At 47.1% G+C, this 11,874-nt stretch overlaps 1 protein-coding gene across 1 annotated transcript; it reads right to left on the bottom strand.

The window, feature by feature from the left end:
* Window positions 1-737: 737 nt before the first annotated feature.
* Window positions 738-11,079, bottom strand: LOC131284453 (LIM domain only protein 7). The gene is made up of 10 exons (XM_058313313.1): window positions 11,012-11,079; window positions 6,483-6,866; window positions 6,306-6,414; window positions 5,120-6,226; window positions 3,187-3,921; window positions 2,517-2,649; window positions 1,887-2,441; window positions 1,575-1,818; window positions 1,268-1,497; window positions 738-1,075 (listed from the first exon to the last, which is right to left on the bottom strand). Exons 1-10 carry the CDS (start codon window positions 11,077-11,079, stop codon window positions 888-890), a joined length of 3,753 nt encoding a protein of 1,250 aa, XP_058169296.1. The 3' UTR covers window positions 738-887.
* Window positions 11,080-11,874: the final 795 nt, after the last annotated feature.

The following is an 11,874-nucleotide window of genomic DNA, read 5'->3' as shown; positions in this document are numbered from 1 at the left end:
TCAAAACCAAAACAGTAGAGATGGGAATCATCGACAAACGTAAGACAAATTTATCTTGTTTTACGGATGTAACTCGTTGAAGAAATTACTAAAGCTATTATTTAGAACTTTCTTACAAATTGCAAGTTTCAAGTTTGTGTAAGTACGTTATTTTCTAATTTAAATCTCCCTTGGACCCACTATCCAAGTGGGTCCACTTTGTGGTTGCTTGGGCGAAGAACCGTTTCAAAAAGCTGAACCGGTTGGAGTACTTTTGAAATTATTTTGTGATTCTTCAATTAAGCAGATTTTGAAATAAAGATATTTTCATTTTAGTTGACGAATTTTAAAATATTTTTATACAATGTTTAGATTTGTCTTCGATCTTCAGCGAACACTAGGTTCGAACAGTTCACGGAGTGTCAACTGTGAACCTCATGGAAAGCAGCAGATTGAAACCACCTGATCTGGAAATAGCAACCACCTGTTCATATGAAAAGATTATAAAACATTTGCATAGGTTTTAAGACTTGATTAAACACATATGACCATGATTCCACTTATTTTCCCAACGCAAAACTGTAGTATTCTTTTTTAAACTAAAAATAATTCATATTTCAACGTGTTTCCAGAGCATTTTCGGTAAATTGAATTTTTGAAACAATTTGAAACACAACACGTGGTCGTAGTTAATTTTCATAATTATTGCTTTTATTGAAACGAACAAAGAGTAATAATAATATAATTATTAATAATAATCGTAATAAATCTATCAAAAACTGATAATAATATAATTCAAGTTCATCATACAAAGCGAAAGGTATAAGGTATTAAAGGTTGTTCAGGTCAAGAGAGGGGCGGGAAGAATAAATTAGTTTTTGTTTGCTTTTGCTCTCACTTTTTTGCTCTTAAACGCAACTAAACTTTACACCGTCTTCACTAGAGAAACAGTTTTGGCAATGAAGTCGATACTTCCTAACGCGTACATCTATACCATTGGTGCCGTCCCCGAGCTTAACGTGACAAACGCAGCATTTGAAGCATTCGATATGGTAGAACAAACCCAGGCTCTCAATCGCCATCGCTGCACCCTTGCCTGAGAGGAGAATGGTGGATTAAAAAGTAAAAGAAATACACGAAATGTTAGCTCCAGAACAGTCAAACAATGGTTACATAAAATCCCCCGCGCAACAGTAGAACGTGCGTAGGGATTAGTTCTCCCTAAACAAAAGCTCCACCACCACCCTGGCGCTAAGCCCGGTCTTTTCGTTAATCAACACGTACGTACCCAGTTCTATTCGGCAGTGCGAGCATTCCTTTTTGCCACTTACGCTCAGCACTTTATCGCTTGCGTTTGAATACTGTTGTTGCGGCGGTTGCTGTTGAGGTGGCAAAGGTGGGAGCGGCTGCTGCTGCTGTGGATGGTGTGGCCGCGGCAGCGGCTGGTGGTGCTGGTGGTGATGATGTTTCATCGAATGCAGCATTGCCAGATCCGAATCCTCCGATAAATTACTGCGGCTACACGTGTGCAGAAAATATAAAAAAAATCGTCACAAAGGGTGATCGTTTTCGGGGCACAATTTTCCTTCACTCACTCCGACTGTTCCGGACTGCCGGCATTCAATTTTTGCACCCGCTGCGTAATCGCATCGATGACAAACTTTGGCAAGGGCCGTTTGGTGGTGGTGTTGTTGCTTGCATTTTTCTGATGCTGCTCGATGCGCCGTTGCTCCGCTTCCTGTACCAGCCAGTGCTGACCGTACGGCATGCTGTTTGCCGCTAGCTGCCCTCCACCACGGTTGATCCCCATGGCTGAGTGGTATGCATTTTGTTTATTATCTGTTGCAAAACATCAAAAACATTATTCGTACGAGTGTAACGATGATGATCGTGGTAAAACATTTTACCTTTGGGTTGTTGCTCGAACATACTGTTCGATACTCGCTGCCTATCACCTACTCCAAGGAATCCTCCTCCACCGTTCGGGCCCACCGGTCGGTCGAGAAACCCATTTAGCGCTGGTCTTGGCGCCACCGTAGGACGATTGCCCGAGCGATGTTCTACCGGAGGCAGCCACCCACTGCCATCGAAACTGGTGGCCGAGTTGGCCGAGTACGCTTCCTCGCCGTACGACGACAGTGACGATGGATGGGACGAGGAGGTGACCGCCTGCGATAGATTTGGCATCGATTCGCGGTGCAACGAGGTCATCTCGTACGCCGAGTTCACATCGTCCACGTACGGGGTGTCGTACGAAGCGTACGAGTTCACGTTCTGCAGCGAGCGGCTGTCGATGGCCGGCATGGACGCCCGGTGATGGTTTTGGTGATGGTGGTGATTTTGGTGCAGGTTGTGCGAAAGATGATGATGGAGGTGATGGTGATGGTGTGCTTCATAGTACGGTTCTTGCTGCAGCGGACGGTGTGGTTGTTGCTGATGCGCAGATTGCTGCTGAACGGGTTCTACTGTGTGATGATGTGGCGGTTGCTGCTGCTGCTGCTGCTGCTGTGCAGGTGGCAATTGCTGCTGATGGTGACCCTGATGCAGCTGGTCCGGATGACGGCCAGCGTCGGTACTCGTGCGCTTTTCGTAGAACATCTGTTTCTCTCTTCGACGCTGCAGTTCCTCCTGTTCTATCTGTAGAAGTTCGCGCTCTACGCTAACTATTTCCTAGGAATACACACAAGTCGAACACACAGAGTGTGGATAGGAATTAAAAGAATGCTCTGAAATACGCTACCATGTAGTCATGTGTTTCCAACTCTTATCACCTCCGGGGCAACAGAACGTACACAAAAAAGTATAATCGCAATCAGTGATGAAGCAACTGGCCCGTATAGCAAATTTGAATGAGTGCCACATTCATTTGATTATATGCGTAAATTTAAAAAGAAGTTAAGCAAACGAATGAATCCAATAGATGACTTTTTTTAACACTAGAAGACATAGCTTTGGAATCTTTACCGAAAGCTTTTTTACAAATACTTTAATTTGGATTTTAAGAAAACCTTTTTATGTAAAAATAACCAGCCGATAATGCCGTTAAAAAGAAAGTTGGATTGCGATAAAAGCGCTATCTGGACTCTCGTGTTAATTTCCATTCGATCATTATGAGCTGACATCAAATGGCATCATCATTATTGCCGAAACATGTTTGAATGATTAAGAGTTCCTTGCGATACATCACTGGTTGCAATTGTCTGTTACCTCATGATCTCCGGGATCGTACAGCTGATGGTGATGGGGCTGCGCTTCGATTCGATTACTGTACACCAGTAGCTCTTGCTGGTCCTTCTCTCTCTGATGCTGCTGTCGCTCTTCCTCCCTGTCCTGTTCGTTCTGCTGTTTGCGCTGGTGCTGCTGATCATGCTTTTGCTGAACCTGGTGTACCACTTCGTAGCTTTCCAGACTTCTCCACTGTTCGTCCGCTAGCTGGAGATACTCGTCCCGCTGCATACCGTCCATCGATGAGTCCAGCTTTTGGTCGTAAAAATCTACCCGTGACTCCAGGTGCGACTCCGGGTGCATACCATCAACAGCGCCCGAGACCATCATCCGGTTCATCTGCATAGCAGCTATCTCATTCTTTTGCATCCAACTCGTAATGCCAGCGGCCACAAGTCCACCGGCTGACGGTGTACCCTCCTGCTGTTGTTCCAGCTCCAGCTCCAGCTCCGGCTCATCGTCGACCGGGGGTGGTGGTGGCTTTTCCTTCGGTGGTGTAAGTGCCGATTTTGGCAACGGTAGCAGCACAACTTCGTTTCCGCCCAGGATGGCAGCATCGGTTGGGACAAAGTCGGTGGGCAATGGTACTATTTCGGTGGCCTGCTGCTCCTGCATCGGTCCCCCTCCTTTTGGTGCCGGTTCGTCCACGATGGTACCGGATTCATTCAGTTCACTATCCATTTCCTCGAACGCCACATCGAGCGCATTGTCAAGAAGCTACGTATGAGAAGATATGTTAATAGTGCGCTAAAACAGAATTACATTCTATGGCAACGTGCCGAAGAGATAAACTACTTTTGCCTAACTCCCCCTCTCTTTGCATCATAGGTTTTCCCTATCGAACGTAACTGTACTCATTTGTTTGGCAAGTTCCTACGTTTAAACCCATTACATCCTACCTTCAGTATGAATGCGTCTCGTCAAACCCGACTGATCATTCAGCCGACGATTGAAGTCACGGGCGCGCACGTTCCTAAAGTGTAACTCTACGGGCAACTTTGGTAGGAGGGGACGTGGGCGCGGGGATTTGCATTTTGTAAGTAACGAGGAGAAGGTGGATGCTTACAACAACTGGTTTATGCATTTTATTTCTTTACTTTTGCTCAACTGCACTCCAAATAGGCTGCTGTGGTAATAGACTAGATAGACGCCGCCCGGGCCGCTTCCTTTAAATAGTTTGCACATTGCAAAAAGAAAGTAAGATAACCTTGAGTGGCCGGGGTAAGTCGGGGTTTTGTTTGCAACATCAAAACATCAGCCAACGTAACATTTAGTGCGCAAACGATAATGTTAAAGCCAACGACGGATACCAACTGCGCAACGAAATGTCTCGCACATCATGCACAAACGTTAACTTAAAAACAAAAGGATTAATATGCTTTCGGGAAACAGGCAACAAGTAATCTCGAAAAAGGACTAGATGGAGTGAATCATCGCAAAGATGGGAACGCAACACGCGGCAACGAAACATTCTAAAAATGAATAACCGAAAAGATAATTGCAGCCACAAGGTTATAATGTTGCCAAAACGCGCTGGGAAAGGAATGCAGTCAAATACATTTTTCAGACGTGCAAATACCACACCATGCAACGCAACGAAGGACAAGCAGATCTGTCTTTTTTCGAAAACGTAAGCGGAAAAATATGCACCCATCATTCGCACCCGAAAAGACGATCGTTTGCCAACAAATCCAAAGCAAAATTAAAGGGAAAAAAATTGGCGCCGGACAAAACTAGCGACATTCCAACATAAACCCTGTTGCAGACCGAGGTCAAAAAATAAAACTCGAACCAAAGGATCGTACGGGAAACATCATTCAGCAAGCGGTTAAAAGCAAGCCCATGCAGGAGACACATAGAAAACCCTTACGATGGACAGACACACACACACACACGGGGACACAAACAAACGTACCTGTCCGTTGCTGCAGTCGGTGTCGGAAAATTCGCTCGCCGAATCGAGTGTCGCGGCCGATCGATTTGGACTCTTTCCCAGTGCCTCCTCCGAGAGCAGCAACATGGACGATGGATCGTGTTCGTCCGCCTGCGACACCACCGAGCTGCGGGACAGATCCGTCGTCGACTGGATACCGCTGTCCTCGCAGCAATCGGCCCCGCCATTACGCTTCAGCTGCGCCAGGGTCAGCTCGAACCGGCCCGTACTGCCATTCACGAAGCCAAAGTTCGACTCGGAGCGGCTCTTCGTGACCTGCGTACTGCTGCTGCTTCGGCTGCGTCCCAGTTCGTTGGTCATCTCTTCGTTCACCACCAGCTCGTTCGATTGGTACCGCTCGAAAATGGCACGACGCTCCTTGATGCTTCCCGCGGTAAACCATTCCGAACCGGGACCTCCCGTCGGCGGTTCGTCGGTGGATGATTGCGTACCCTCAGAGTACCGGCACTCTTCCTGGCCACTGCTGCTGCCGCTGCTTTGGGTCAACTTTGCGGTCGCCGGTGTCGCATCGGGCGCACAGGACAGCTGCTGGAACTGCTCGAACAGTCGCCGTCGTTCTATCACATTCACCTTCGCCGGGGATTGATCCGACTTTTCCGAATGTTCGTCATTGCTTATCTTTTCCGCCCGGTTACCCGCAAACTCGAACAATATGGGACGCCCCGAACTGGGCGCCTTTTCCTCTACGCTACCGAACGCTTCGTTTGACGCATTTGTCGCCGTCAGCGGAGCTTCCCCTTTGCCGTCGTCACTGATACTATTGCTATTAGTACTCTCGTAATTATCGTTGCTATTGCTTTCAATTGAACTAACCACAGACGACGTGGTGGTGGCAGTGGTCGTGGTTCCAACGGTGGTGGATGCCATCATGCCGCTGGACAACATCGCCGTTCTGCTCTGTGTCATGGGAAACTTTGACTTGTAGTTTTCTATCGCTAGGGAAAACTCGTTCATTTCCGGCATCTCTTGCGATTCGCCCAGATCGGGCGTTTTCGATTCTCCGTCGGTGACTTTGGACGAGCAGCAGCTGCTAGTATCATCCGTCGCCCGATCGTCGGTCGATTCGTCCTGTAGAAAGTGGAAAAGAACCCCCGCCGGAGGTTTGATCAATAAATGGGAAATTAAAACCGTATCGTGGGCATTTTACCTTGTACTGCTGTTTCGAGGGATCCCTATTGTCCTGCAGATCATCGCTAAAGCTGCCACCATCATCGTCATCCTCGGCGCCAGGCAAAATAAACCTCCTCCGCGATCCACTGAAAGCACACGCCAGGTTAAATGGAATGGCTCATTTGTTTGAAAAAGCACCAACCCAAAACTTTACCTATTTTCCAACATTTCGGAAAACGTCTTCGACTTCTTGCGCCCCCGGCACACTTCCTCCTGCTCGATCTTCTTCGCCTCGGTGATCTTGTCGATGATGTGCTCGACCCGTTTCCTGCGGGACGACTTCCAGTTGTCCAGATTGCACTGCCACTCCTCCGCGTCTTCCACCTCGCGCGGGGTCTTCACCTCCACCACCTTTCGCTCGGTGGACGGTTTTGCCTTGTTCAGATCGTACAGCTTAGCCGGTTTGATCTGGACGAACTGCAGCGGATCGTAGGCCGGCTTGGGCGGTGCGGCCCGCGTCACCCGGCTCTTCTTGATGAATTCATCCGTCTCATTTGTGATACTGATGTTGTTGTTGTTGTTGTTGTTGTTGTTGTTATTGTTGCTGCTGCTGTTGTTGTTATTGTTGCTGCTGTTGTTCGGTGGTGCCGCGGCCATCTGCGAATTATATTGTGCAACCGCCGTAAAACCCCGGCACCGGATGGTGTCGTTGCGGTGGAGACCGGATTAAGACGCGAGATTAGTTTCATTTCTCTGTTTTCGGGAGGGTGGGTTTTGTTTTTTTTTTTTTTTTTTGGTATGTTTTGCTCGATCAATTTCCGGTCATATTTTTAGCTGCGACACCCCTGGCCAAGAAGCTTAGTCAGGGGTTATTTTCGGTACGGTTTTTCGGATAGCTATCACCACATGTTTGCCGCCAAATCTTGCATTTACAAATGGGTAAAAATTAGCCCCTTTGGAACGTCGACCGCCGTGTTATGCAATGGCTCTGTGTGTAAGCTACGCTCGAAACGCATCCATTACGAATCGCACTAGTTTAACATTTACAATGCTAATAGCATAACGCTTTCACAGTCTGCTCAACAAGACCTAGAGTTCGGCCAACGGAAACATAATTTCTTCCATAAACGTGTATCCTTTTTATATTCAAATTATATTCTCTAACATGGCATTTACAACAGGTCATTTATCTGTTGACAGATTTTCTTAAACAAAAGTTTTTGTATCCTAGGTCATTTTCGTTAGTTTAATAAATACTTGGTTGAAGATTTTTAATCCCACAAAAAAGTTCTCCACACAAGTGTACCACACAAAGAAATGTTTTATGTTTTATCATTTCTTCTCCAAAATATCAAATCTTCTAAGCCACATCATTACATCGAGCCTTTGAATATCCTGCCTATGTTATACAAGCAGGAAATATTCTTGTATTCCTGAAATATATTTCCCATTCAAATTTTATCTTCGATCACATGCTCAAAAGTAAAGCATGAATACATGCTACATCATCAAGTTACGGTATGATGTTGAAATCATACTGGAATTGTGGGATAAAAGTAAAATATTTTACCCGTCCACACACTTGTTGAGCGAAACTGCATAACATTTCTGGTACGATCTTTCGGACAACAATGTTGCAGAATACCATTATTAGCATACCTGTCTTGACAAATAGATCATTTTTTCGCAGGGAATGGTACAACCTCATATAAAATAATTCATATTTAGGACATGACTCAGTTATGCTGAAAAAAAAATGGTCTAGAAATATTTAATCGTTTTGCCATAGGTCGGTCACGCATTTGTCCGCCGGACTGTACTTAAAAACTATATTTAGAAACCGTGGCGGAATGCTGCCGGAACCAATTAGTTGGTACTCGAACTAAGTACTTTATGTCCACCGTTTGGCCGGCGAATGGTTTGGTGTTACATGCACCTTCAAAAAAAAATCGTAATAATTAGTTGTCTCTTGCCAACGTCAAACAAACATGCTATCAGGCAGAGCGCAAACCTGATACGGAGGCTATCTCTCAGGTAGTATCTCGTTGTGGGCGCACTCGGACGCAACTGATTTGTGGCCATTTAAAAAATAAAACACGAAAAGTGGCGGACAACAAGAATTGTAACACCGTTTACACATTAGAAAAATTGTGTGCCCTTCAAACATCCGGAGTGCGCGTGGTCCGGCCGTCATCCGGTCCGGGTGGTGGTGGTGGAGTTTTTTGTGTAGGTTACCCAACGGGTGGAATTGAATTGAAGGTGAAATGTGCATGTTGGCGCGTTGCACAGACAACGCACTGCCACCTCCCGAAGCTCCACCAACTCCCTGGCCAGTGCCTCCGCCAGTTTGTCACCCACCAGCGTTACCAGAGCTGAGATGTTTTTGTATTTTCTTTTCCTGGTTTCTTATTCTTCTTGCTTCCTTCCGCCTATTTTCTTTTCCTCAAGGCTCATCGACAACACAAGAGCAACAATAACGGCAGGCGCTAAACGGGAAGGTTGGGAAGAGATGGTTCTGTATTATGGAGGCCAGGCAGTGTGTACCGTTAGGCGGTGGCGGCGACGGTGTGGCCAGTAGCAATCTCTAAACAGCCTTCTTTTTTTATTTATGTGCGAAAGAAAACAAACGCCGCCCAGCACAGAATGGGGGAAAATACGCAATGGGGGTAGGGAGGGAGAAAGAGAGAAAGGCAGGCAGGGAAAAGAACGTGAAGTGGCAGAAGAAGATAAAACCATTACATCGGCGATCCCAGTTCGCGCTTTCGTCACCGTTATCGTTGATCCGTCCACTTTCTTCTCGCGCTGATGGATGGTCACTAAACTCACTAGAAGTTCGATCGATCGATCAGTACCGTAGCAAAACAAAACAATCGCCAAACAACACCAGGAATGTCCGAGAGGAAGTGACACGGCGACACTAAAACACGATCCACGGGGTTTGGGTTCTCCTGTTCCTCCACCTTCTCCTCCTCCTAAGGGAGCGCGAAGAAAAGCGAAACGACTCGCGTGTTCGTCCACGGCACGGCAAGCCGCGTTACTGCGCGTTGTGCGTGCTGGGCACACCGTGAGCTAAAGGAGAGGGGGAGACTGACTGACTATACCTTTTCTCGAACTGTCCGCGCCTGTCCTGTCCCGTCCCGTGCCGTGCCGTGTATGGCAGCCAATGGAAGTGTTGGCTGCGTTTGCCTGTGTCTCAGATTTCCACCCGTTTCGAGTGACACTAACAGCGACGACGCAGCGCGCTGTTGACGCAGCCCAGGGGAACCGTCCGCTGCGAGCCGAAACCAACCCCCAAGCAGCACACAACGCCAGGCGGAGACGCGAGAGAAAACCTACTTTGATCCCATTCCAAACCCCGTTCCCTTTTCGCCAGCCCGCCGCTTTCCCGTCCTGCTCTGTGGCCCTACCAACCTGTCTAGTGGATTCGTCTAATTCCGGGGGTCGGCAACCGTGCTCGTGCCCAAAGGGCGGCGAATCTTAACACTAAGTTCACGGACGTGTCTGACGTAAAATGGACGGGTGGATGGAAAAACCAAATTACTCAAAGGAAGCTACATTTATTCATACTCCTAGTGTTGAGCATCTTTGCGCCATAATGGAAAGCGATTTTCGTTCTTTGAAGAAATCCGCCAAGTAAGATTTCCCAATGTATGGTAACATGGAAATTTATGATTCATTTCTTGGCCATTCTTTACTATTTACTATGTTTGGTGCAACATGTTTAGGAGGGCTCATCTCAGGGGACCTTCATTGTGCTGATAAAAAAACAATATTGTTGTTATGGTCAATTTAAAACAGAATTAATTGAATTTAGGAATGTTGATGGGATCTTGATAACTTTTTTACTGCGAATTTTCCTCTAAATTCAGTAGGTCTGATCTGCTTGCTTCGTTGTCTAAACTCGCGGCAAAGTTACTTGGCTCTTTAAACTGAGCTGGTTGCCGACCACTGCTCCAATTCATCATGCATCTATCCATGACGAGATGGACGGGCGCGTGAGAAAGACATTGGGCGGAGAAAAAGAAACGCATAGGCTGTGAAGTGGTGAAGGGTGAGGGAGATTGGGGAGGGGATAATCAACTAATCGGACACTATCAACCGAATGCACTATCTCCGCTCATATGCACCGCTACCACCCTTTGCGCGTGTGTTTGTGTGTGTGTATGTGCGCGGCGCCACCTGTTTTCGGTGACTCTACGAGCCGTGACCAGGGCGCTAGATTGCTGATAATCTGCATGGCGCGTGTGCAACTGGCAAAAACATTACTATCTGCTTCTGGCACGTTGCGTTTTTATTTGCTTCTGGCCAACCCACCAAACCAAGAACCATGTGTGAGGTCCAATTTGGTTTGGAGCCACAAACGGTTTATTTACATCGCGATATCATGTCATCGGGGGGTACTTCTCGACGAAGGCGTCGGGTGGAGTGGTAGAAATTATATAAAGCAAAAATAATAAAAAGTCGCTTTCGCTAAATAATTGCCCGCGGGCAGCCAATGGGCTAGTGGTTAGTAGTGTGGCTATTACTACACAACTACTAGCACCCGTTTGGAACGGGGTGGCCAGTGATGCTGCTAGTTCGTGTTACTAGCAGGTAAACACTACGGGTCTCTCGCGGTGTATATTACCCTAAAAAGCAAACAAACCGTGTACGCTTCGGCTCCGTGGTTGCTGCGCGGCTGCTGCTGGAGTTGGCGGTGTTGGTGGTGGTGGTGATGGTAGCGGTTGATCACAGCAACGTCACCGTTGTTTCTGCTGCTGCTGCTGCTGCTGCTGCTGCTCTGGAGAAAATCCACAGATCACTGTTGACATTCGCAATGCCTAAGCTGAGATTCACACTGCTGCTGACTGTGTTGCTTGAAACTGTTATGCCGATGCTGCACTTTACGGATGAAGCAACAGCACTCTAGTGCTTCCCGCTACCCAATTATGGTAGGCACGCTTCTTTGGCAGCCTGTTCCCGATGTCGATGAATCGGTTGCCTATTTTTATATTCACTAAACATTCGACGGGAAGGGAAACACTGCACTCCGCAAACACCCGTCACGGTCCTCCTCCCAGCGGAGAACGTGTAACGCAGCGACCGATACTCGCGGCTAAGACTTCAGACACAGCATCTAAATGGTCGGAACACCCCCGCAAACATGGGAACTTTCGTGACACAATTGTATTTCTTCGCGGTCGCGAACGTACACGCAACCGTGATTTCTCGAAATGAATCCGATTACCGCGACGACGACGACGACAGCGACGACTAACGGAATGTATCAAACACACCACAAGTCCCGGTCAGCTTTTCCTAGCAACTGCGCTCTCTTTCTCCCGTGCGAATGGACGATGGAATGTCGAAGAGCAAGGTACCTACATGCACAGGTAGCTTCGTGTAGAGCGGAATGACTTTTAGTAGCTTCAATATTGCCACCAATATATTGCTGGTAATTGCTGGTCTTTAAATGTTGTATTATCTTATCTTATTGAACTTGTTTATTTAAACAAAAAATCCGTTCGATTAGCATAAACTGGGAAATAAGAACCGGTTCAGGCAAGTATGAAAATTCCACCGGAGGCGATGTGTCAAGTCACGGTAAGTCATTCCGATGCACATTT

Source organism: Anopheles ziemanni, chromosome 3 (genome assembly GCF_943734765.1).
Source record: "Anopheles ziemanni chromosome 3, idAnoZiCoDA_A2_x.2, whole genome shotgun sequence".
NCBI lineage: Eukaryota > Metazoa > Arthropoda > Insecta > Diptera > Culicidae > Anopheles > Anopheles ziemanni.
This window is presented reverse-complemented; position numbering and strand designations above follow the sequence as displayed.

Coding starts and splice junctions, on each gene's coding strand:
- LOC131284453 (XM_058313313.1), bottom strand. CDS start 11,079: ATGTCAACAGTGATCTGTGGATTTTCTCCAGAGCAGCAGCAGCAGCAG. Junction 2,650..3,186: donor ACGATCCCGGAGATCATGAG/GTAACAGACAAT, acceptor GTGTATTCCTAG/GAAATAGTTAGCGTAGAGCG. Junction 2,442..2,516: donor TCCGGACCAGCTGCATCAGG/GTCACCATCAGC, acceptor ATCACACAGTAG/AACCCGTTCAGCAGCAATCT.